The sequence below is a fragment of the Bos grunniens genome, chromosome 3 (assembly GCF_055505025.1).
Source record: "Bos grunniens cultivar Pamir isolate PY7600 chromosome 3, Bosgru_T2T1.0, whole genome shotgun sequence".
Lineage (NCBI taxonomy): Eukaryota > Metazoa > Chordata > Mammalia > Artiodactyla > Bovidae > Bos > Bos grunniens.
The window spans coordinates 4,564,261-4,589,708 of NC_141167.1; the positions used below are offsets into that span (position 1 = coordinate 4,564,261).

General features: G+C 51.2%; 1 protein-coding gene across 8 annotated transcripts in view; it reads left to right on the top strand.

Moving 5' to 3' along the window:
* Window positions 1-25,448, top strand: part of COL6A3 (collagen type VI alpha 3 chain) — a 91,168-nt gene that overhangs the window by 48,591 nt on the left and 17,129 nt on the right. For 3 of the 8 annotated variants that reach the window (XM_086376516.1, XM_086376535.1, XM_086376525.1), the window contains exons 13-34: window positions 581-726; window positions 2,052-2,144; window positions 2,653-2,706; window positions 3,734-3,805; window positions 4,564-4,590; window positions 4,681-4,725; window positions 4,844-4,897; window positions 5,346-5,408; window positions 6,277-6,342; window positions 6,773-6,826; window positions 9,073-9,108; window positions 9,708-9,770; window positions 10,494-10,556; window positions 11,793-11,855; window positions 12,717-12,779; window positions 14,682-14,732; window positions 14,928-14,963; window positions 15,564-15,626; window positions 16,647-16,709; window positions 17,947-17,979; window positions 18,064-18,100; window positions 18,211-18,327. In XM_086376516.1, the coding sequence (XP_086232642.1) occupies window positions 581-726; window positions 2,052-2,144; window positions 2,653-2,706; window positions 3,734-3,805; window positions 4,564-4,590; window positions 4,681-4,725; window positions 4,844-4,897; window positions 5,346-5,408; window positions 6,277-6,342; window positions 6,773-6,826; window positions 9,073-9,108; window positions 9,708-9,770; window positions 10,494-10,556; window positions 11,793-11,855; window positions 12,717-12,779; window positions 14,682-14,732; window positions 14,928-14,963; window positions 15,564-15,626; window positions 16,647-16,709; window positions 17,947-17,979; window positions 18,064-18,100; window positions 18,211-18,239 (1,274 nt within the window). In that variant the 3' untranslated portion in view covers window positions 18,240-18,327. Of the gene's footprint in view, window positions 1-580; window positions 727-2,051; window positions 2,145-2,652; window positions 2,707-3,733; window positions 3,806-4,563; window positions 4,591-4,680; window positions 4,726-4,843; window positions 4,898-5,345; window positions 5,409-6,276; window positions 6,343-6,772; window positions 6,827-9,072; window positions 9,109-9,707; window positions 9,771-10,493; window positions 10,557-11,792; window positions 11,856-12,716; window positions 12,780-14,681; window positions 14,733-14,927; window positions 14,964-15,563; window positions 15,627-16,646; window positions 16,710-17,946; window positions 17,980-18,063; window positions 18,101-18,210; window positions 18,817-20,656; window positions 20,754-21,683; window positions 22,383-23,575; window positions 23,679-25,448 lie in introns of those variants that run through there. The other 5 variants (XM_086376543.1, XM_086376554.1, XM_086376562.1 and 2 more) reach the window with 4 other exon arrangements.

Genomic DNA, 25,448 nt, shown 5'->3' on the forward strand with positions numbered 1-25,448 from the left:
AGGTCAACCTTTATTTATTTGTTTTATTGTGTTTAACTGGAGGATAATTGTCTTACAGTGTTGTATAGGTTTCTGCTGTACACCACCACGAGACCAGTCATAGTCATATACATATTCCCTCCCTCTTGAACCTCCCTTTCCCTTCCCATCCACCCCTTCAGGTCATCACAGAGCGCCAGGCGGGGCTCCCTGTGTCATACAACAGCTTCCCACTAGTTATTAATATCTATTTTACACGTGAGAGTGTGTGTATCAGTGCTACTTTCTCAGTTCGTCACACCCTCTCCTTCCCTTGCTGTGTTTGTAAGTCCATTCTCTATGTCTGTATGTCTCCATTCCTTCTCTGCAAATAGGTTCATCAGGGCCATTTTTCTAGATTCCATATATGCGTGTTAATATACGATATCTGTTTTACTCTTTTTGACGTACTTTCCTCTGTGTAACAGGCTCCAGGCTCATCCACCTCACTACAAAGCCAAATGTTTATACTGAAGTTTTCTTTAAAAAATAGAGGTGGGAGGAAAGCGCTGTGTTTCTTGAACGCCCACGTGAGCAGTCTTAAGTGGACCTGTCCCTGCAGGTGTCCGAGCTCTGATCTTGGTGGGCCTCGAACGCGTCGCCAACTTGGAGCAGCTCATGCAGCTGGAGTTCGGGCGAGGGTTCACGTACAACCGGCCCCTGAGGCTGAACTTGCTGGACCTGGACTACGAACTAGCCGAGCAGCTTGTGAGTGTTTTGTGTGTCTGTGTACATGTTGGTCTAGATGCCGCAGGTTGGGGCATCCCAGGATAATACAGTCCGTTATCACCAGGCAAATGGAGGAGAGACTCCTGGGTGGGCAGTTTAACTCATCTGATTCACTAGGGACCTGCTTTGTTGCCACCACACGAGTCCTCGGAAGGGAACTCTCTGAGGACTGGAAAGACGGCCACCTGGGAGACGGGTGTCCAGGCAGCGTTGCCTCAGAGTGGCCTCTACGTCGTGAACGAGGCGTTTTCCCCTTTATAAGACGGCTGAGAAGACGTAACATTGAGATCAACCCGCTCCAAGCCAAAAACAGGGAAGACAAGAGTAGGCAGGAAAGAGAGATCATCTCTGGGTGGAAAGGGGCTTCTGTCGCCTTCTCTTCTAGTTTTCTTTGCTGCAAATGAGGACAGACCATGAGGCTTCCTAATCCCCCTGAGTTCAACCTCTCAGCTGGTGGGTTTAACTCCTGGGCTAGGGGTGAGCCTGGGGGTTTTGGGATGTGGGCCTGAGTGTTCAACTCAGAGACTCTTTGGCGGAGGCAGCAGTGAACTGCAGAATTCAGTGACTCTGCCCATTCTTTCCTTCCTGCCTTCTTCCTAGGACCGGAGTTAGGATTTTTTTTTTTTTTTTTGAGTGGAAGGAGGTTAGTAGACAAATTTTGGACTTGGGAGAGCGTGAGAATTCCAGGAAATTCACTACAAGCAAATGCATTGACCCTCATGAGTTCAGCAGGTGGAAATATGTCCTGGGTGTGCGCTTTCCCACATGAGGCCAGGGGCTGCGCTGGGAGGTCGTGTCCAGGGTGTCTGATGGATGTTGGAGGCCTTGGTGACCAGAGGTTGGGGTGCTCATGGCTCAGGCAGGGACCCCACCCCATGGCCACTCCTAGGCCTTCTCTCAAGGCAGGTACCCTGTTCTGTGACTCTGCCCAGGGCTCAGGGAAAGACATTTGGTCTGCTCTAAAACCCTCTTCCATCCTGGACGTCTGCAAGGGTTTGTTAGGTTTTGCTTTTTGCAGCTTAAAAATGTCTATGTTATACTTAGCAACTGAAGCTTGACTGTCTATGCTGGAAACTTTAGAAGTAAGGCCCAGCCTTAGGTGAATATTTTATGAATAGGATGTATTATCTTTGGTGGCTCTTCAGACTCTGTTTGTGACATCCCATAGCATGCTGAAGGCTAAGTCTTCGAGGAAATGCCACTGGGAGTGATGTCATTTCTTGCTGTGAATGCCACATTCCTCAGACTTACGATTTTTTCCTAGGCAGTTACTGAGGGGTGAACTTTGCCTTTTGTCTCGGTAGGACAACATTGCTGAGAAAGCCTGCTGTGGGATTCCCTGCAAATGCTCTGGACAAAGAGGAGACCGAGGGCCCATAGGCAGCATCGGGCCAAAGGTAGGTGGCTTTACCCTCTTTTTCACCTGAGACTAGCTTCAGAGCTGGCACTGCTCCGGCTGAGAGATTTCTCCACTGTCGCAGCAGGGAGATGGAGGGGAAGGAACAGGAATAGCTGTGCTGTAAGACGGGGGGTCTGAGGGGCAGACCCTTCCCCGTGTCTGCTCCTGCTTCCCTTTCCATAGGGTTCAGTTCTGCATTGTAGCTTTATTTTATAAAACCATGTTGAGACCAGGGGCATCATTGACTGGCAGCCTCACTATGATGGTCAGCACGATTCTTTGCATTTGCTTCTAAGTTACAGGACTTCACACAGTATTTCTTGGTAGATCAAGAACCTTAAAGATCCTGATAGAATAATTGCACTGAAATAATGTGTAGAAAGCTGTCACGTTCAAGGGACACCTAACACATGGCTCTACTGCGTGAAGGAGGATCAGGGAGATGCTTAAGTAGGAAACAAAGAAAACCACAGCTCTTAACCAAGGAACTGGTGACTTTGTTCTAGGGCATTCCTGGAGAAGATGGCTACCGAGGTTATCCTGGTGACGAAGGTGGACCTGTAAGTCAACGTTGCTTTATTCCTTAAGTCTTTATTCCCTCCTTGTTCCTTACATGTTGGGACTGAATTGTGGAGTTCATCTCTTTCATGTCCAATCTTTTCCACTGGGAAAACCATGAATTCCTATCTGTCTTAACAACTCGACTCGGAGTTCTGTGCTACAGGAACTGGTCTGATGCATGTGGGTATGAAGTGTAGGTCTTCACTTGTTCCATCTCAGAAGGGGGACAGAGTGGCTTTGGAGACAGAGGGCCACTGGGGATACCAAACCCAGCATCTACCAAATTCAGATACCCAGGCGAGAGGTGAGGGGGGTGGATTGGGGTGCAGGAGAAACCTTGGCAGGATTTTAGGGGTGGCACCCTTTGAGAGGAGTCTCCCCGAGGGCGGTTGGGTTATCAGGAGCCAAGGCGTCCAGTGGGGGTGGGTGGAATCTGCAGCAGGGCCTTTGGGAAGCAGAACCTGTCCCAGAAGTGACTTGAGAGGTTTTTGAGAACCGACAAGGCCCAGCCTTGGGATGGAGATAGAGAGCTCCTGGTGGGGATAGAGAGGTCCTGGGGTGGGGATAGAGAGCTCCTGGTGGGGATAGAGAGCCCCAGTGGGAGGGCTGGAAGGTCGTCCCAGGAAGGACAAAGGTCTGGAAGGACTGGAAGCCACCAAGGTCCCATCAGCAGAGCTGGGTGTCAGCGCTGGGCCTGGACTCATTGGAGAACTGAAACCAGGGACCACACTGAGGAGCAGCCAGCCTGAGGGCCCTCCACGGGGCCAGTCCTCACCAGATGGAGCCCCCCAGGGCCTACTCGTCCTCTACCCGCCAGGAGGTGCCCTGTGCTGCTGACTGCCCCAGACCGTCTCCCTCCGGGGCAGGGAGCTGCAGGTTCCAGGCCCAGTGCAGCGAGGCTGGAGGCCCGCCTGGCACGTCACCCATCAGCCCCGCCTAATGCAAGCCCTCCTCAAGGATGCCCGCTCAGTGGGCACACTCGACAAGAAGTTCCAACCTGCAGATCCCCTTTGTATCTCCCCACAGGGTGAACGCGGTCCTCCTGGCGTGAACGGCACTCAAGGTTTCCAGGGCTGCCCCGGGCAGAGAGGAGTCAAGGTAGAGTGTGGGTGCCCCTCGGTGTGGGGAGGGGACCCCTGCAGCCCCGCACGTGTGCAGAGGGAGACAGCTCCTCCCAGAGCCTTCTGGGGGAGGAAGATGCCCGCCCGGCTTCTCCGCTCAGCGCTGGGCAGCCAGTGGCCTCGCATGGAGGCGGCCCCGGGCCTGGCGGGTTCAGGAGCACAGGCCACGTTGGGAGGGGAACCTGAGGTTGGAGAGACAAGTTGCCTGTGGCAATGTGAAGCGACCAGCAGGTACTGACAGGACAGAGAGAACCTGGGCTGGGCAGAGAGAGGGCCAGTGCCCAGAGTCTGTAGAGCCCTGGACCTGGGGGGAGTGAGGGAAATGGGGGGCGGAGCTTGGGAGAGGACTCCCGTGCTGGAAGTTTCTGTGTGTGAAATACTTGGATCAAGGGCAGATGAATCTTCTCCATCTGCTGGAGTTTGGGAGCCTGTGTCAAGGGACCGGCCCCCACACTGCAGGGCTACCAAGGGCCTCCTCGGAGCTCCTACCCCTGGCCTGCAGTGCCCCTGCTCCCGGGGGGCCAACAACACCCACGTACTCAGGTCCAGGCAGGTTAGCCTTGTAATCCCCTTGTGATGGAGAGAAAGCTATCCCAACAGGTGAATCTCTAACACTGAATTTTTAGAGCCCGCGCTTCGTGTTGGGGACGGGGGAGGTCAGCCCTTAGCCTGCTCTGGCCTACCCTCTCCAGCCTCCAGGAAGGAGCTCACTTTCCTTCTTCCCTTCCCTTCCAGGGCTCTCGTGGATTCCCGGGAGAGAAGGTACTTCAGCCTGGTTTTCTTTGTATGTTTAAAACTTTCCCGGTATTCTGCCAGATTTTGCACTCACTCGTGTGTCTTGTCCCCTGACAGGGTGAATTAGGAGAAATTGGACTGGATGGTCTTGATGGTGAAGATGTAAGTGAGTTTCCACTCTTAAGTCCAAACCGCTTGGGCCTGAAGGTGCTGGTGACTGATCCATCAGCCTACAGCAGACACTGCACCAGGAGTGACATTTTATTGTTGTCTTTGGCAGGGCGACAAAGGGCTGCCCGGTACTTCTGGAGAGAAAGGGAGTCCAGGAAGGAGGGTAAGCATATGTCTAGAGTGTGGCTGTCCTGGAAAAGCGACAAATATTTCACTCAACGATGATTTCTTTTACTTGTGTATAAGACCGCTTCCTCTGGGCAGCCTTCCCTGACCTCCTCTTGGGGTGCGTTCTTGGCATCTCCTAGGTCCCCTGTCAGTCATGACATATTTATATTGTCTTTTCTTGTTTGGAGAGTATGTCCCATGGGGCAAGACCTGAGTGTGTTTTGTTGAAATAAGTCCCCACCACCTGATGCAGCGCAGGTCCCCATAAGTACTTGGGGGTTACCTGAAATGCTTGGGGACAGTTTTACCTTTGTGGAAGATGAGTAAATGGTAAATGCTGCAACATTGTTCAGTTTAAGATCTGTGGTGGGATGAACGCAATTTTGAGGGCGAGATGAAAATGCAAGACTGATTCTCAGGCTCTGCTTGTGGTTCTTATTTAGGGCGACAAAGGACCCAAAGGCGACAAAGGGGAGAGAGGTGACGTCGGGATCAGAGGCGACCCGGTAAGGGACGCTGCTCTTCATCACTCATACGGGACTTGAGCCTGGGGAAGGGGGTGTGGGATGTCGGGATCGACCCGGTAAGGGGCGCTGCTCTTCATCAGTCATACGAGACTCGAGCCTGGGGAAGGGGTGTGGGGAGAAGGGATCAGAGGCGGCCCGGTAAGGGGCGCTGCTCTTCATCACTCATACGAGACTTGAGCCTGGGGAAGGGGGTGTGGGATGTCGGGATCAGAGGCGACCCGGTAAGGGACGCGGCTCTTCATCACTGATGCGAGACTTGAGCCTGGGGAAAGGGGTGTGGGGAGAAGCGGATTGAAAGGAAGGATTTCACTGCTGAAATTGCTTTAAAGCATGCTGGCAAAATATGTGGTTTGTCCTTTTCTTAGAATTTTGGGGTGGCTAGATATGTCTCTATTCTCTAACTGCAAGATAATTCTTTGCAAAGCCTCTCCTATTAAGACCCAAGAAGCTTCCCTAAAGTGTGGTCTTGGGATGCTTTAAGTTTGGGTTAGAGAAAGAGAAGCGTTTACAGCTTTTCCTGTTTTATGGGGCTATAAAACCTGTCAGCAAGTGACCACCACTGAGCCAGCCTCTTGGGGTCCAGACAGGATGAGGCAAGTGTGAACCTGGCCCCCATCCTCCCCAGGAGAAGGAACAGGGAGGAAGAGCCATCATCCCCCACCCCATTTGGGGCTCAGAGCGATTGCTGACCCCACAGCAAGCTCTGTCGGGTGGGATGGGCATTACCTGAACGGGATGTGGCTGAAGCACTGAGTTGCAGACGTCACTGCAATTTTCTTGGTCCCTGGCCCCCCGCAGCAGTGGCTTTCTGTATATGTGACTTATTCCCCACCTGTGCTCTTTTCAGGGCAATTCAGGACAGGACAGCCAGCAGAGAGGAGCCAAAGGAGAAACCGGAGACATCGGCCCCGTGGTACAGTGCTCTGCACACCTAGACCCTCCCTGCGCTGCGGGCCCGGGGGGCTAGCCTCGTCCTGGGTCATTGCCAGCCCTGGGGGCTGTGGATGGGGGCCTTGAGGCTGTGGGTGCATAAGGTCGAGGTCGGGAGCAGAGAGCCTGGAAGCCAGCATGCGTGCTTGAGAAGGGGTCTCCGAGGGGAACCCAAACAGCCCCTCCCAAGAGGGGCTTCTTCTGGGCGGAGTTTGTGCCCCCTAGATGTTTCCAGAAAGTACACGTCAAGCCAAAGCCTCGTGGGGGGCAGAGGGCACCTGTGTCTGAGGCATCTCTGGCATGGGCGACCGGCCCTCTCTGTATGCACCCCGTCCCCCGGCGTCTTGGGCAGAATTTGAGTTACACAGTCTTCTTTGTGGAGAATCTTACATCAGTTTTCTTTCCCATGCCAGGGTCTCCCTGGGAGAGATGGGGTGTCTGGAGGGCCTGGAGAACCCGGGAAGAGCGTGAGTGTCTCCTGGGGCTTGGGGTGGGGGGGACTTTGAAATATTTGCCTAACTCTGCCAGACTTCCTACTCAGAGCTACTGAGCAACTTTTTATTGGGGGAATTAAGGGATTTTGGAAGCCACCTGTTGCTGCTTCTACATACCCTTTGTCATTATCATTTACTCTTGACCCACCCCGAGTCTGCTTCCCTCCCCTCCCAAAACAGACCAAAGGGTTAAGTCACTCAGTCCTGTCCGGTTTTAGGGACCCCACGGACTGTAGCCTGCCAGGGCCCCCTGTCCGTGGGATTCTCCAGGCAAGAGAGAATCTCCCACTGGAGTGGGTTGCCATGCCCTTCTCCAAAACAGACCAGACACTTTAAAAAGTAATAACTTTGCTGCTTTTGACTATTCGGCCAGGCTTTATCCCACTGAATAATTAAAAAATCCAAACAGAAATACAGAAAGAGTGAGGGGATTAGGGGTAGGGAGGCAGACGGGGTGTATGTTTATTTTGTTTGATAATTGTTTGTTGTTCTTCTGCTGCTGTAAGTCAAGCAGTGAATCCAGAGCCAGATTTCCAGTGAACTGCTTCTCACAGCTGCTTTTCCAAGGCATTTCAGAAATGCCTGTTGCAGACCACTCACTGCCTCGTCTTTGTCTTAAAGAATTGCTGAGGTCAGAGGGGGATGGATGATCATTGAGAAGCCATTTGAATGCCTCCAGGGCCCAGGGGGTACCCGGAGCTTGGACCCTCTAGCTGGAAGAAGATGGTCCAGAAGCTTGTGAATCCTTAGTCAGTTCAGGGTGCTGGTGGGTGCCTGAGACAGGTGTTTGCTCAGCATCTTGCTGGGGATGGTGGTGGGGGGGTTGAGATCGGGGCCCCCTCCGCTGTGTCCCCCGGGGAAGTCACACACTGCGGGATCCACAGCTGGATCACCCAAGGGTGTCTGCTGACAGCGGCTTTTAAAAGAAACAACTCTTACCTGTAAGCAGATGATACGCTATGGGCATCACCTTACTTTTAACGTTCAGCAGAAAACTTAAATTTTGAAAACTGCTCTCTTAGAAGGCTCGAGTGTAATTTTTGAGTAATACTGTTGATCTATACAATGGTAAGCAGTGAGGAAACACTCTACTGTTGGGCTGTCCAGCTCTGTGAACAGAGGCAAAACTTGTTTCCATGATGAGCACAGAACTCAGTTGTATTTCTAAGCATGGGTAGAAACTTGGGGTTTGAGTTCTGTGTGGTCAAGTTGGGACTTGTTTTGGGAGCTCCCCAAGTGAGGCTCACACTGAGATGAAAGATGTCCTCTCCTGGGCTGCCTCCTGTCCTTTGAGGCCCGAGCACAGGTGACCTCCGGTAATACTCAGGGATGACTGTGAGGAGTGAGCAGATTGTGCCCTGTGGAGGCCTGGCTGCACCTCTCCCACCTGTCCATGTTTCGTCCCTAGACGGAGGCTCAGGTCTTCGCTAGAGGAGCTGCCATTGCAGTGAGTCACGGCAGAGCGGTGGCCCCAGAATATCACCGCACTGGTCCACGGCGGACAGTGGGCGTGCTTCTTGGGTTGAGGAAGCAGACGGGCCATGCCCGTCACAGGCTGGCTGATGACAGGCTCTGGAATTCCACCTCCTAACCTCGCAAAGATGTGTCCAGGATGGGTGCCCACCCCAAACCTTTCCACCAAAAAGGAAGAAGTCACAAGCGGGACTTCTTGGAGCACGCGCAAGCGCGGCCACGGTTATTTGAACTAAGGTTCGCTTCTGGAGCGTCGGGGAAGATGCTGCCAAGTCTTGGGCTCAAACCGAGACAGCCGGGCTTTTAGGTCAGCGCACATGTACTCCGGACACGTTACTTAGCCGAGTGTGTGTTATAGTTGGCCAGGACAGTGTGGAGAGTCTGGGGCTTCCTTCCATTATAATTGCCATCTTACCTCTCCCTCCAGTTAGGAAAATGCAAGAAAAATAGCCAGGTCGGCATTCCTGTTTTCTTGAAACTGGCTGGGGCCACGTAGCCCGAGGACTCCTTGTTTTGCTTGGCAGGTCTGAAGTCACTCTCAAATCTTCCATTTAGATGATTGACAAGGGCAGCGTGGGAGCACAGCTTTCCCTCGGGGAGGGCTGGCGGGTGGGGAAGGTGTCACTTGGTGAGAGTTTCCTGCGGGCCGGTAGGCACAGCGTCTGGCTCCCAGCGGGTGTGGTGAAGGTGCCCAGTCTCCCCCAGCCTCTCTGCCTCCCCCTCACAGTTGTGTGGTTTTTCCCCAGGGTGGCTTTGGCCGAAGGGGACCAGCAGGAGCTAAGGTAAAGCCTCTACGCCGCCGTCTCCTTGATGTCATCTCCGTATAACTCACCGGGGGCTTCCAGGGGCTGGCCCTCCCGTCCCACCCAGAGGGGGGGACTCTCTCTTTCACCATCGAGGCTTGTGGCTCCAACAGCAGCTTTCCTACCATCTCCTTGAATTTAGCCTTTTCTGCAAAGGCTTGGGAAAATCTTGATGATGCAGTGAGAATGATTATCAGAATGAAAGTGGCTGTGGGAACGGGGGATGGAGGCGAGGGAACAGAAAAGAGGCAGGAGGCCGTGTCCTGGGTATCTCCTGCTGGGGATGTGCCCACTTACTGGCCTCGGTGGCTCTGCCTCTCAGCTGTCTCTGTGAGACACGTACGGGCCGAAATAGCTTCATGTCATGAAGTCATCTTGAGGAAAAGGTAAGATGAGCGGGGCAATCAATTCTAAGGGTGCCAAGTGACAACTGGCTCCGTGTGTCCAATGCCTCTCCCTGGAGCTGCAGTGTTACTTCTGACCCCCCGCAACCACTGGGACAGTTCCCTGCACCCTCCTCCAGATGTGACCGGAGCACAGATGGCTGACCTCTCCCTGCCTCTTCTCTCCTCTCAAAGGGCAACCAGGGCGGCCCCGGCCAGCAGGGCCCTGTAGGAGAGCAGGGGACCAGAGGCGCACAGGTCAGTACCCCGGCATGCCTGCGTATCCTGTGATACGTTCCCAGATGTCTTGCTGTTGTTGTTTAGTAGCTAAGTCATGTCCGACTCTCGGCGACCCCATGGACTGTGGCCCATCAGGCTCCTCTGTCTGTGGGATTCTCCAGGCAAGAATACTGGAGTGGATTGCCATTTCCTCCTCCAGGGGATCTTCCCAACCCAGAGATCAAACCTGCGTCTCTTGCATTTCCTGCATTGGCAGGTGGATTCTTTACCACTGAGCCACGTCTTGCCGTGTATTTTTTTTTAATTGAGGTGACAATCAGTTTGCAAAATTGAACACAAAATTTAATCTTTTGAAGGGGCACTGAGAGCATTCCCAGCGTTGCCCAAGCAGCATCTCTATCAGGTTTCAAAGCATGATTATTGTCCCTCAGGGAGACACTGTGCCCGTTAAGCAGTCATGCTGCATCCCGCCCTCCCAGCTCCTGGCAACCACCAATTCCCTTTCTGCCTTGGCGGACTGGCATCTTCAGAACCTTTTATACAAACAGAAGCATTTACCAGGTGGCCTTTTGTGTCTGGCTTCCTTCACTCAACATTGCGTTTTTGAGGTTTATCCACGCTGTGGCCTGTGCCAGGGAGCCGTTCCTTCCTGTGCAGAGTAACCTCCCGTTGTGTGGGTCCTGTGGTGGTCGTGGCGGGTCACCTCCACGCAGCACTTATGTGGGCATCTTACTTCTCCAGGGTCCGCCTGGTCCCACCGGTCCTCCAGGCCTGATTGGTGAACAGGGCATTCCCGGACCTCGGGTAAGTCTGGCTTGGACCTTGAGTAAGTCCGTCTTGACCCCTCTTTCGCTAAATGGCCAGCATGGATAGCCCGTGTTTCGTGGGTGGTAGGACCCCTCAGCCCGACACTTTCGTAACACAGACCTCAGTTCTCATAGCAACTGGCTCATCCGCCCTGAGGAAGTTAGATATTGTTTTTCTTGGGACTCTTTGGGCTAAGTCCCAGTGGACATAAGCTGGGTGGGTATCCCTCACTGCAGAAGTCTTAGGGTGGACTCAGGAAGTCAGATGAATCTACTAAGATGCTCAGATTACACCGTACTGCTGGAAATTATTTCTGTGCTTTGATATTCTGTGTAAGGAAATCCCCCTACCCTTAAGTGTGATGTGGAAGGTGGTCCTTAAACTTGCCACCACGGCAGACGTCAGCATCTGTCTCAGCTGTTAGCGATGATGAGCAGAAGCAAGTTGGTGTAGCTGAGGCTGGCCCGGCTGCCCTCACACCCACACTGTGGTGTCCCTGGGGTCTGCTGTGATCCTGAGGGAGCCATCCTACTGTTTGTTAGAGAAAATAGTCATGACTAACAAAGCGACGAAGAACTGACCCCAGGCTACGTAAACGCCCAGAAGTGTTTTACAGGGGCAGCAGGAACTTCGTGAGAACCGCTATTTGCTTGGGAAGTCTTTCCTCAATTTGAAATCTGATAGATACCTATTTTTAAAGCTTGTGTTTTCTCTAACATATATTTAAGCTCTGATTAGTCAATTCTTTTTTGATGATGCAGAGGTGAGGTGAAACTCTTCAAATAGCAAGCAATACGAACAGCCATCACCATCTGGATTTGCTGGGCCCGGCAGGGTCATTTCTGCCTTGCATTTTGAGGGCTGTGTCCCTTTGTTGATGTATTCTCACTCGATGTTCGAGTGAAGTCAGGTGCTTGTGGGGAGGTGTGGAAAGCGAGAGGAGGGAATGCCACATACAGCTGCATGTTTGTCCCTAGTTGGTAACTCAGGAGGTGACCGTTAATTCCTGGGATGTGTGCACACATGTGAAAAGAGGTCACGCTCAAATTTTAGGTTGGCACAGGCCCTCTCCATGCACGTTTGCACGGGGCCTCCAGGGCTGGAAGTGGCAGAGAGCTGCAGGTTCTGACCTCCATGCAGAGGCAGAGTGGGGGCCGCAGGAGGTGGGATTCGGACCCTTTGGCTTTGGAGGGGTGGGTGTCTCACTGCCTGTCTCCCCTCCTCCTGCTCTAGGGAGGCGGGGGAACCGCAGGTGCTCCTGGAGAACGCGGCAGAACCGGGCCCCTGGGAAGAAAGGTTTGTCTGGACAAGGGCAATGCGTGTTTCTGGAGGCCAAGCCGCCCCTCCCCCAAACACCCCATCCTGACTCCCTCGTCTGTCAGTCTGTCCAGCTGCTTGGTGTGCACATCCTTCTCCTCCCCTCTGGTCTCTTCCACCCGCTGCCCCCGCTGACAGCAGCTGGGCCGGGGGGATCACTGTCCCCGCCTCGAGGGTGTGCATGGGCTGTGAGCAGTGGATTGGTGTGTATTCGCATAGCTAGGACACCAGCCACTGCTGGCCTGCCGCATCTTTCCAAGTCCGGGCTCGTGAGGATGGTTCAGGGAGCCCAGGGCACGTCGGCAGCCCCCAGGACTGCCTCCAGACGCTCTGAGTGTTCTCCAGATGGGCCGGCAGCCTCGCTGGCCGCACGCAGCTGGTCCAAGGGCCCCAGAGCCCGGCGGCTTTGGGTAACAGCAGCTTGCTGGATGCAGGCTGACGGTCTGTAAGCCCCGGGAAGAGCTGCTGTCCTTCGTCCGAGACGCAGCATTTCTCAGGGAGAGCAGTGAGTTCAGGCAACTCAGACTCACCTCTCTGCCCCGGATATGGCCTCGGGGTTTCGCTGCTGACTCCACGCAGCCCTCTTTCCTGTGCCTGCCTCTCTCTCCTCCCCGGCAGCCTGTCCCCTTGCTGTGATGAGGGAAAGAAGAAGCATGGAAGCCTGCCTGGATTCTCTTCCAGGCGTTCACGCATGAGCCCTGCAATGTAAAAAACTCACTAACCTCAGAATCTAAAAGGTGAAGCTGGCAGCTTGTGACAACCTGCCAGTGACATCACCCAGAGCAAGCGCAGTCCTGAAACCACAGTTTGAGTCGTCTCAGCCCTGTTTCTCATGTCTAGGGTGAGCCCGGAGATCCAGGACCTAAGGGGAGCATCGGGAACCGGGGTCCTCGTGGGGAGACGGTAAGGTCGCCACGTGCATGGGGCCCTGGCTTCTGTCGACTCTGCTGAGATGCTTGGGGAGCAGGGAGTTGGGCCTTGGGCTGGGCTGGGCTTTGTCATTGCTGCTTAGGTTGGTTCCACGCAGAGACAAGCTGCTTCTTATGTAACTGGGGATGTGATTGAAAATAGTGAAACTTGGTGCTTATGAGTTTCAAAATACTTCTTATTTCATTGGAGGGATAGTGAATAAAGGTAGTTTTTCTAGATTTTTTTTTCCTTAGGAGTGAATGTGGCGGTGTCTTGACCCTCGAACCACCTTCATTTCAGGACTTGCAAATGCTTTTCAAGTCCAACTAGATGGAGCTTTTCTGTAAAGAAATAAATGTCCTTGGTTTAAAATGGAGTGAGCTTTGATAAGATCTCAGTTCAGACTGAAACAGTTTGTTTTGAATGAGATATGAACGTGAAAGTGTTAGTTGCTCACTCCTGTCCGACTCTTTGCGACCCCATGGACTATAGCCTGCCAGGCTCCTCTTGCCATAGAATTATCCAGGCAAGAAGACTGGAGTGGGTTGCCATTTCCTTCTCCAGGGGACCTTCCTAACCCAGGGATCAAACCCGGGTCTGCTGCATTGGCAGCCAGATTCTTTACCATCTGAGCCACCAGGGAAGGAATGAGATATCCCAGAATGGAAATTTTTACTTTGAGAATTCATTTTAAAAATATTTAAAAATCCTCTAAGTGCTTACTTACAATAATGTTGTAACATATATTTCTATCTAGGGAAAAAAAAAATATCTCCAGGACATTGGGGAGTTTCCTAAGATGAGTTATGACACCTAAATACTACATACATGGGCCAGGTTGATTTGACCCGTGATCCCAAAGCTTGACATTATTATTCTTGTGTTTGTAATTTCTCTATAGTGAATGGCAGTTTAAAAATCCATTGCTATTACTTCGTCTCAGAAGCAGAGGGGAAAAATAAGATCAAACTTTAAAAACTACTCAAATCATTGAAAAAAAATCTCTTCTTGTTTCTGTTTCTGTTAATTTGGGGCAACAACTCTTTAGTTGTTTAAAACTGTAAATTAACTAAGGAGCATGTTCTGCATGTGTTTTAGAGGTATTATTGTATATTTCAAGTACATTCTTCTGATTCTTTTGGAATAATGAACAGTGTCCAGTTCAGAGAGCCCCCCAGGAGAGAGTGACAGGGACAAATCTCTGAGTATAGGGAGACGGGTTTTGGGAAGAAAGGAAATCTAGAGATGTGACCTGGAAGGAAGGGAAGGAGCGCCCAGGAGAGGGGAGCAGGGGCTGAGCAGAGAAGACTCAGGAAGGTGTAGGTTGAGCCCCGTGTTCTTTCTTTGAAGTAGAATCAAAGACTCATGGGGCTTCCCTGGTGGCTCAGTGGTAAAGAATTTGCTTGTCACTGCAGGGGATTCGAGTTCAGCCCCTGGGTTGGGAAGATCCCCTGGGGAGGAAATGGCAACCCACTCCAGTATTCTTGCCTGGGAAATCCCATGGACAGAGAAGCTTGTGGGCTACAGTCCTTGGGGTTGAAAAAGAGTCGGACATGACTTAGCAACTAAACCAACAACAACAAAGACTCATAGATCCATAGGTCAAGGTGACCTTCAAGAGTCCTGTCGACTCTTAAGATTCCCTGGCTCCATGACTCTTTGATTCTACATCCAAACAGCATCGTTACCAATAGCTTGTAGCAGTTTTTCACATTGTAGTCCACGAAGCTCACCCGCCTATAGACACGGTCTAGTTCACACTGAAGGGTGGGTGGGTGTAGGAACTTTCCCTGAACTATACCCTGATCTGACGCACTGCTCAGGGCTTTAGACAGAGAAGGTCGTGGAGCGCCTGACATGGGCCCCTGCAGCAATGCTGTCTTTCCGTTCTTTCAGGGAGATGATGGGCGAGATGGAGTTGGCAGCGAAGGTCGCATAGGCAAGAAGGTATGTATCTGCTGAGGAGTCTGGAACTCTGACATGTTGTAGTTTTAAAGATTTATCTCACAAAATTTAATCGTAACATGGTGAACTTTTTCTCTTGGTGACACTGGATCTATTTCTGTTCTGCTTGAGAATAATTTATGTTAGATGATTTTAAGCTGGGACCCAAATATTGAGTCATTTATTTATCTTTTATAGGGAGAAAGAGGATTCCCTGGATACCCAGGTCCAAAGGTAAGCATTCCCCTAGTGGGTAAACATCTTCATTGTTTTGAATGAGTCTGATGGGAGCACGGCTGAAGGTCACTGTATCTCGGGTCCAGTCGTGGGTCAGACACTAACTGAGTGACCCTGGGAAAGACCCAGCTTCTCTAAGACCTTCCTTCATCAGTCAGATGAAGATGACAATATGCACTTGGCATGGCCCTTGTGAGGATTAAATAATGACACTGCAATAAAATATAAACCTTAAGATGCTATAATCTATACACATGGATGCGTGCATGCTGAGTCGATTCAGTCATGTCTGACTCTGTGTGACCCCAGGGATAGCAGCCCACCAGGCTCCTCCGTCCACAGGATTCTCTAGGCAAGAACATTGGAGTGGGTTGCCATTTCCTTCTCCAGTAATCTATATAATGCTGTCATTAATGTGAATTCTAAGTTCAATAATGTTAGACTAAGTCTATACTGGTAACTCAGTGGAAAAGTCCATCAAAGTCCAGCCAAATCCATTTGGCTTCCCTGGGTAGTGTGATTCGGAGGTCCCCAGGGACCCTCAGTTGGACTTGCCACTCCAGAGCTTAATGTGCTGCTTCCTGGCTGTCTTCCCAGGGCAATCCTGGTGAGCCAGGGACAGACGGACCACCGGGACCCAAAGGCATCAGAGGCCGAAGGGTAAGTTTGCCTGCCCCTTGGCCGAAGGTGGAGAGCCAGAGCCTTCGTGGCAGCAGGCCTGAACCCTGAAGACTCCATTGCTTCTTTCAGAGTTACCCTTCTTCACCTGTGACCCGGCTGGAGATTGTGGGGGTGGGAGTAGAGGAGCTCTAACCCTGGGCTGACGTCCTCCTGACCCCCTGCAGCTGTGTCGGTGCTGTCTCCCTTTGGTTATGCTCCCCTGCAGGGAGGCCTGGAGGGCCCCCTCCTCTGATACATCTCGAGGGTCACTAGTCCACGGTCCACTCCATGCATGGCACCAGGGGACTCAGAATGAGTGATGTTGAAAGTCTATGTGGACACAGTCATTGGTCATGCCCATTGGATGTTGCAGACACGATTTCATGAGACACACAAAGTGCTCACCAGGGTTCCAGGCTCGGGTCGAGCAAGGCTGAGACCCTGTATTCCCTCGTCTCCCCATTGTGCTAAGGCTCCTCTTTCTTAAGCTACTTTTTGTTGTGTGTTTTTCTCCCTAGAGGATATTTACTCATCCTCTAAAATTGCACTGAGTCTTGAATTAGCAATTTGTGACCTAGAAACAGGGAAAGGCGTCTAACAGGTATTTTTAGCTTAAAATCCAGTTAAATTCATCATCATCATCCAGTTAATTTGCTCAGTGAGGACATTCAAACTAGATCATATACTACTCACGATGGAGTCTGAAAACACTGGATTGGTTCTCTACATTCGAAGAGTGAGCTCACGATCTGTCAGTTCCTGATTTCTTGCACATCCATTGTGGTCTTATTAAAGGTTCCGGCATCCTCTCCCCTTGACCTGCCAGAGAACAGAGTTTGGGGAGATGCACTCTGTTTTGCTAGGGCCACTTGTCCCCACACTGAAGGCCTCTTGAAATGAAAGATTCCTCTTGGTGATGGGGAACGTCAGACAAGATCACATCTACCACCCCGTCCAACTGTAGGAACTGAGAATTCTCCCTTTTCTGTCACAACTGAGCCATGTGTATTCTGCTTCTAGGGAAACTCGGGACCTCCAGGGATAGCTGGACAGAAGGGAGACCCCGGTTACCCAGGGCCATCTGTAAGTACCTACCCATTCCCAGTCGAGCTGCCTGAGGGCTGGGAGCCTTACACGTGGCCCTTGAAGACTTTCCACTATCTCCTTTCCTTACGAAAGAGTTGTCTGCATTTTTGTTGTTTATTTGGCTTTTAACCAGTTCCCTTTTTGATATCACAATGAAGAAAAGACTTTTTGAATTTTAGAGTACCAAGACGATGGTAAAGCAAATTTCATGCGAAATTCTGTAATCCAGGGTGTATTGTAAGTTGCCTTTAAAATTTCCTAGTGTAGGTTTTGAGGTTTGTGTAGAGGGCAAAGAAAAGTAAACACATCTAAATACCTCTTGATTGCATCTTGAGGAAGTTTAGTAGAGATCTCGGTTTGGAGGAGACTCCCTTTGGGCTATAAAGTCCCCAAGGGGTTCATAGTTGAAACTCCACTAGTGACCTGCCACCTGGAACCGTGAGGGCGCCCTTCTCCAGCCCTTAAACATCCTTCATTACAAACGTCTTTGTTTCCTTGCTTGAATTTCTCCTGGTACTGTCTTCTGACATTGAAATTGATGAAGTTCAAAGAAGAGTGGGGAAGATAAGGCAGGAAGGAAAATAATCCCTGAAAGAACATGTTGAAGGGTTGGGCTGGTTGAACCAGGAGAAGAAGGCAGAGTTAGGGGTTTAACTAAGGGGAGTATTTAATGGGCGATGGTTAGTCCAGTGACGGTGAGAGGCGAGCAGGCACAGCTGGACGGAAAGATGCTGGCTAGCCCACGAGAGGACAGCCTGACCCTCGGCAGCCACACACTGGGATGAGATGTCGAGGGCAGCTGTGGGTGTATCCTGGGGGTGGAATCCAGCCAGGATGCTTGGACCTGGAGCCTCACAGTAGCTCTCTTGACTTCCGGGTGTCCCTCCTGCAACAGGACGTGGGAAGCTAGGGGCAGAGTCGGGGGGGAAGGCAGATCTGTTCTCCTTGGGGAAGTGGCATTTAGACTCAAGCTCGAATGTGTGGTTTACCCTGATTGGTGATGAGCATCCTGGTTTTCAGGACGCAGGGCTGATAACCTCAACTGGAGATACTTCTGTCTCTCTTTTGCTCCTGGAGCAGTTAAGTCAAATTTAGAGGGAGAGCCTGTGAAGGATCAAGGCCGGCCAGGGACCACCTCGCTTCCTCTGGTGTGCGTCCATGGGCCCGGGCTCTTCCTCTGCGGGACGCTCCACACCTGCACGTGTGCGAGGTCTCGCCCGTCCTTGTTTTGCAGGGTTACAAAGGCAGCAGAGGCGACTCAATGGACGTAAGTTGCATGCGTGCTGCATGAGCCCTTGCCCTGTGAGCCTCCTGTCCGCCTTCTTACGTCTTCTCTCCTTCCCTTTTTCAGCAATGTGCGCTGGTCCAGAGCATCAAAGATAAATGCCGTAAGTACGCTATTTTCTGCTGTCTGCACCGCGGTTTTATTCTTGTGTGTGGAATCTTGCGTGTGGAAGCCCGGTGAACATGGCTTTCATGCTCCTCTGTTCTTTTCCAGCTTGCTGTTACGGTAAGTTAGCTCGATGACTGGATTTCCTTCTGAGGGAAGCAGAAGTCCCCTTTTCTGGTAAGTAGTGTGTCTGTGAACCTCCCTCCCCCACTTCCCACAGGGCCCCTGGAGTGCCCCGTCTTCCCGACGGAGCTGGCTTTCGCCTTGGACACCTCAGAGGGGGTCACCCAGGACAGGTTCAGCCAGATGAGGGAGGTGGTCCTCAAGATTCTGGACGACCTGACCATCGCTGAGAGCAACTGCCCGCGGGGGGCCCGAGTGGCCGTGGTCACTTACAACAACGAGGTTACCACGGAGATCCGCTTTGCCGACTCCAAGAAGAAGTCCGTCCTCCTGGACAAGATCAAGAACCTGCAGGTGTCGCTGACCTCCAAGCAGCAGAGCCTGGAAACCGCCATGTCCTTTGTGGCCAGAAACACGTTTAAGCGTGTGCGGAGCGGGTTCCTGATGAGGAAGGTGGCAGTGTTCTTCAGCAATAAGCCCACGAGGGCGACCCCACAGCTCCGGGAGGCTGTGCTCAAGCTCTCAGATGCTGGGATCACACCCTTGTTCCTCACAAGCCAGGAGGACCGGCAGCTGATCAATGCCCTACAGGTCTGTGTTCCGGGCATCCTGGGCTCTGAGAAGGCACTCGGGCACATCCGTGCCCAAATCTGGGACCAGTTTGCACCCTATAGCTTCTCAAAGTGTCTAGATGAGGCTGGTATCTAAGCTGGGATTTCTGGAACATCCTGATGGCTCTGGACATCCAAGTGCCTGTGACTTATTCCCACCGGGTCCCTCCTTGAATCTTGGAAGAGATGCTCCCAGGCTGACCCTGGGAGCCCTCCCTCCCCTAGGGACATCAGCGAGCCAACCCCCAGAATGCATCCGTATTCAGGCGTTTCTCAGCCATTGTTAATTGCCATCTAACAATTAAACAAGTCATTTAAACAAATAACACGGAAGCTTTAGCTTCTGCCTGTGAAACAGCTAAGCACTCCCTTGTCATTTGCTTAAATAACTTGTATAATTGTTATAATGATAGATAATATATAAAATAATCAATTATTGATCAATCAATAATGATCAATCAATCAATATATAAAATCAGTTGATCAGTTGATCAATTTAATCAGTCTTTGCTCAATGCCAATCCTGGTTGTGCTGTCCAGGATGGGTGAATGATGGTCAAGACGGGAAACAGCGGGACCAGGATCTTGGCTCTAGTTTTAATTCAGTCACCTTCTGGCTTCAAGTCACTGAGAGTAACATGGCCCTCCCCCTTATCTCTCTGTGGCTCAGGTTTCTCAGCTCCAGAGGGGTGAACTGGTCTCTAACATCTTCCTTTCCAAACCAAGTAGTCTATGGTTTTATCACTGCCACATCAGCCAGGGAGAGTTGGGTCACTGGTGCCATCTCTCAGGGTTTGTTCTGCCAAACTTCAGGCCAGTTTGAGCACCAGGTATTGGGTTGAGTCTCTGCCTTTGGTTTACCAGCTGTATGTTCCTATCAGGGTCTCATGTATGTACATCTCCCCTTATGAGGGCCAAGTGATCCAGAACCTTGCATGTTCCTTTTTACCTGTTTGTTTATTGGCCTCACTGGGTCTTTGCTGCTGTGCACGGGCTCTCTCCAGTTGCAGTGCTTGGGCTTCTCACTGCAGTGGCTTCTCTTGTTGCAAAGCACGGGCTCTAGGTGCACAGGCTCAGTAGTTGTGGCACACAGGTTTCGTTGCCCTGAGGCATGTGGGATCTTCCTGGTCCAGGGATTGAACCTGAGGCCCCCTGCACTGGCAGGTGGATTCTTAACCGTTGGACCCCTAGGGAAGTGCCACCACGCATGTTTCTCAAAAGGATAGTTTCAGGCAGTCAGTTATTCATGCATTCAATTATTCACAAAATGAATCATTACTGATGGTGTGTCAGAGGCTGTGATTGGCAGGACTTTTAAAATCTTCTGGAAGTGATTGCTTGTTTTGTTGTTAAATCCCTTTCTGGACCTGGGCACATGAAAGAGGGATGGAGCCAATGTTGGCTAGTTGCTATTATTGTTGCTAGAAATAACAGTTAACATTGAGGACCCTGCTGTTTGCTGGAGACTATACCAGGCACTTAAGCTTCATTACCTAATTTAATCCTCCAAATAACTTCATGGGTATCTACCATTAATCCCAGATTGCAGCAGAGGAAACTGAATTCCAGAGAAGTTAAATAGCTTTGCTTCAGGTCCAGCAGAGTGCAGGAGAGGGGTTTGAACTCCAGCTCATCTCGTTGGAAGAAAACCTGTGCTTTTCTATTATAATCAGTGCCTTCCTTCCTAACCCCACTTCCTAAGAAAGAGAAGCTATTGGGGGGTTATTTAATTGATGTGACTCTAATGTTTTCTTCAGCTGTATTCTCAAATGGTAATGTCCATTATATTCCTCCTGAACATTTCTTTTTGTTTAAACCAGATCAATAACACAGCGGTGGGACATGCCCTTGTCCTTCCTGCTGGCGGAGACCTCACAGACTTCTTGAAGAATGTCCTGACGTGTCACGTCTGCTTGGGTAAGGTGCTTCTCCAAGAGGAAAGCCTGTCCAGCGGCAATTACCAAAACACACCGTCCACAGGGGGACACTGAGTGAATAATCACCATGTGTACAAAAAGCCTGAGTTATATGAAGATTCACGTGGCCCTGTATTTACCGGTGTAAATGCTGCATATGTACTTTCCATGCCTGAAGCGGACTCGCCCCAAACAGAGCCTGTCTCTGTTAGGAGAGCGTTGGGTTCCATAGGTAATAAAGGAGTAAGTGGGCTCTGCTTATGTTTTGACCTTGGAGTCCAGAAATTAATAATCTGGCTTTGTGACTTTCTGGAAAACACTCTTCAAGGAGTGGCAAAGAAGTAAGGTGTTTTTCTTTCCTTCTCCGCCCTTTGTACTCTTTCATTATGCCAAAAGTGTTCATTGCTTAGTCGTGTCTGACTCTTTTTGACCCCATGGACTATAGCCTGCCAAGCTCCTCTGTCCATGGGATTCTCCAGGCAAGAATACTGGAGTAGGTTGCTATGCCCTCGTCCAGGGGATCTTCCTGACCCAGGGATCGAACCCAAAGCCATATTAAAAAGGATTTTAGCTTGCTGATTAGTTTCCCCTGGTAAGTGTTAATGCTAAGTCACTTCAGTCGTGTCCGACTCTGTGCAACCCCATAGACGGCAGCCCACCAGGCTCCCCGTCCCTGGGATTCTCCAGGCAAGAACACTGGAGTGGGTTGCCATTTCCTTCTCCAGTGCAGGAAAGTGAAAAGTGATGGTGAAGTCGCTCAGTTGTAAGTGTTAGGCGATGAAAACTGAAATCTGGCCACGATAATGTCAGCAAGGTATACATAGTTGTACATTATGTGACAATTTTAATGACCCCAGACCCTCTGCAGACTGACGTGCAGTTTCTCACTCTGAGAGTGACAGAATAAACAGGCTGCCATGCTTCTTTCTAGACATCTGCAACATTGACCCATCCTGTGGATTCGGCAGCTGGAGGCCTTCCTTCAGGGACCGGAGGGCAGCAGGCAGTGACGTGGACATCGACATGGCTTTCATCTTAGATAGCTCCGAGTCCACCACCCCGTTCCAGTTCAACGAGATGAGGAAGTACATCGAGTACCTGGTCCGACAGCTGGATGTGAGCCCAGACCCCAAGGCCTCCCAGCACTTTGCCCGCGTGGCGGTGGTGCAGCATGCGCCCTACGAGGCGGTGGACAACGCCAGTGTGCCGCCTGTGAAGGTGGAGTTCTCCCTGACCGACTACGGCTCCAAAGAGAAGCTGCTGGCCTTCCTTGGCAGCAGGATGACCCAGCTGCAGGGGACCAGGGCGTTGGGCCGCGCCATCGACTACACCATTGAGAACATCTTCGAAAGAGCTCCCAACCCCCGGGACCTGAAGATCGTGGTGCTGATGCTGACGGGCGAGGTGCAGAAGCAGCAGCTGGAGGAGGCCCAGAGAGCCATCCTACAGGCCAAGTGCAAAGGCTACTTCTTCGTGATCCTGGGCATTGGCAGGAAGGTGAACGTCAAGGAGCTGTACAGCTCTGCCAGCGAGCCCAACGATGTCTTCTTCAAGCTAGTGGACAAGTCGACCGAGCTCAACGAGGAGCCCCTAATGCGCTTCGGGAGGCTGCTGCCATCCTTCGTCAGCAGTGAGTCCTGTGTGCCCTTGGTTTGGGAACGATAGCTGGTGTGCCCACGTCGACCTGTCCGTTCATTCAGCCGGTGTCTACTGGCATCTCCCGCGTCCCAGACACCCTGGTAGGAGCTGGGGTTGCAGTGGACGCAGATGGGAATCCTGCCTTCTCCCACTTGTTTGTTCAACCGGACTTGACCGGGCTTCTCCCAGCCGCAGGCTGTGCTCCTGGGGGCCAACGGTCCAGGCGGGCACGGGGCTCAAGTGCACATTTATTACGCCCGACACTAAGCATGCTGGTCACACTGAAGTGTGTCCCCTGGGGGACCAGGGAAGCTTCTAGAAGGAGCAGAGTTGATCTGATTCACCCCCCAACCCCACACTTGGCTGCTTCCAAGCCTTTGCTGTTGTGGCTCTCGCTCGTTGAAATGCTCTCCACCCTGCTTTAGCAGTGAACCCACGTTCATCTTCAGAAATTCCCTCCATGTGCCCCTTCTCACTGGGGTGCTCCCCACGCCCAAGGCTTGAGCATCATTAATCTGGATGCTGTACTTACTGCATCTGTTACATGGCCTCTTGTCATTCATTTCTGGATCTGTGGTCCCCGTAGACCACACGTCCTGGGGGAGGTGTAGCATTCACCACTGCCTTGTCCAGAGTCAGCACAGGAACGTCTTACAAACAAGGGAGCTTTATAAAGTATACTCTGCACCACCCCACCCCACCCCCCATAAAATTTTAGGGAAAAAAAATGTAAAGCAAAGCTGGGCTGGCAAGTTCACGCAGGGGTCACTATTTCTGTCTTCAGAAGTTTAAAAACAGAAGCTTCCTTAAATAGCATTGAGAAAATGTTGACAGTAATGTCAGCATTGTAAATGTTGATTCTAATCTGACGTTCAAGAGCTTGGAGCTTACTTAGCTCTGCACTTGATTTCTCCTCTATTCCTGTCTTCCTGCACACTGAGTAAATGTCACCTTTAACCTAATCACCCAAATATCGCCAAATAGAAGATACTGATTTAAGGTGCTTTATGGACTGAGGACCGTTACGCTTCATGTTTCAAATCACTGGATTTAGATCATCTGGAAGAATGAATTGATTCAACAAGTGTTTATGGACTACCTACTGTGTGATCCATTTAACTCCTTAGCAGAGTAATTTTAATTTGGGTGTGGTTCACATGCACTTAAATTTTTTTTTCCCTCTAGGTAAAGATGCTTTCTACCTGTCCCCAGATATCAGGAAACAGTGTGATTGGTTCCAAGCAGACCAACCGGCAAAGAATCTCGTGCAGTTTGGTTACAAACAAATGTAAGTGATGATAAGAAGTGTCTCAGAAGTGAGAGTGCTAGAGGGCACGCACAGGTCCTTTAGCCAACACATAACTTTATGGGGTGAGGATGCTGAAATCCAGAAAATGGGACTTCCCAGAGGTCACGTGGAGCATTTCCGGAGAAGAATCTGTCGTCTCCATTGGTTTTTGCTGTGTAACGAACTACCTGAAGCTTAGTGACTGACAATAACAACTGTTTAATTTGCAATTCTGTGGGCTGGCGGGTTTTGTTTGGGCTCAGCTGGGCAGTTCTTCTGGCCTCTAAGGGGCTCACTTAACATGCTTGTGATCAGCTGCTGGTCGGCTGTGGACTGATGGTCTGGGGTAGTCTGACATGGGTCACTTGTCTCTGCTCTATGTGGCAAGCCTGGATTTGTACCCAGGGAGACTGGGCAGGGTTCCAAGAGAGATGAAAGTGGGCAAGCCCCGCTGAGGTCCAGGCTGGAGCTGGCGCACTGTTCCCTATGCTCTGCTCCACTGGCCAAAGCCAGCCTTGCTAGATTCAAGAGTGGTGAGCTGGACCTGTTGGGGAGACCTGCCACATCACATTGTTAAGAGCATGGGTACAGAGAAAGGTGGGCCTTTGGGCCATATGTCCCAGCAATCTAACCAGTGTGCAATGATTTCCTATAGAAGGATTAGACACATGAAGCAAAAAATGGACTCCAGTCTTCTTAAAAGGATTAATGCTGTACTAGCATAGGTGATGGTGGTTACTGAAGGAGGCGACATGTATGATCTCCTGGACGGAGCATGAGGGGGTTGAGAGGTGGGTAGGGCTGCGGTGCTCACAGTGATGCTGGCCACTTGGCACATGCTCTGTGGTCTTATGTCCAGTGCTGTTGTTGATGTCAAATCCAGGAACAGAGAGGAGAGCAGTATGGCTGTGTGATGGGGGGACTGCAAAAGGGGGGCATGGTGACAGGAACTGGGGCCAAGCACTGTGCCAGCAATTCATGCCCTCCAAGAGAGGATGGAGTGTCACACTCTGGGGAAAAGGCAGGTTTTGGCTGTTGAGTCCAAATGAGATGCAGATTCGGGTTAGCCTTGCAAAGTGACTTCTTGGCTTCTCCTAGCTGACCCCCAGGTGGCCTCTTCCTACCACCCTTACGTACTTCTCTCTGTATCCCTTAACTCCTTCAGCTCTTGCCTCTGTCCTCACAGGGAGCCTTTATGTCAGCCTCAGTTCAGTTCAATCACTCAGTCATGTCTGACTCTTTGCAACCCCATGGACTGCAGCATGCCAGGCTTCCCTGTTCATCACCAACTCCCAAATCTTGCTCAAACTCATATCCATTGAGTCGGTGATACCATCCAACCATCTCATCCTCTGTCATCCCCTTCTCCTCCTGCCTTCAATCTTTCCCAGCATTGGGGTCTTTTCTAATGAGTCAGCTCTTCGCATCAGGTGGCCAAAGTATTGGAGTTTCAGTTTCAGCATCAGTCCTTCCAGTGAATATTCAGGACTGATCACCTTAGGATAGACTGGTTGGATCTCCTTGCAGGCCAAGGGACTCTTAAGAGTCTTCTCCAACCCCACAGTGCAAAAGCGTCAATTCTACATCACTCAGTCTTCTTTATAGTCCAACTCTCTCATCCATACATGACCACTGGAAAAACCATAGCTTTGACTAGACAGACCTTTGTCAGCAAAGTAATGTCTCTGCTTTTTAACATGCTGAGTAGGTTTGTAATAGCTTTTCTTCCAAGGAGAAAGTGTCTGCAGTGATTTTGGAGCCCCCAAAATA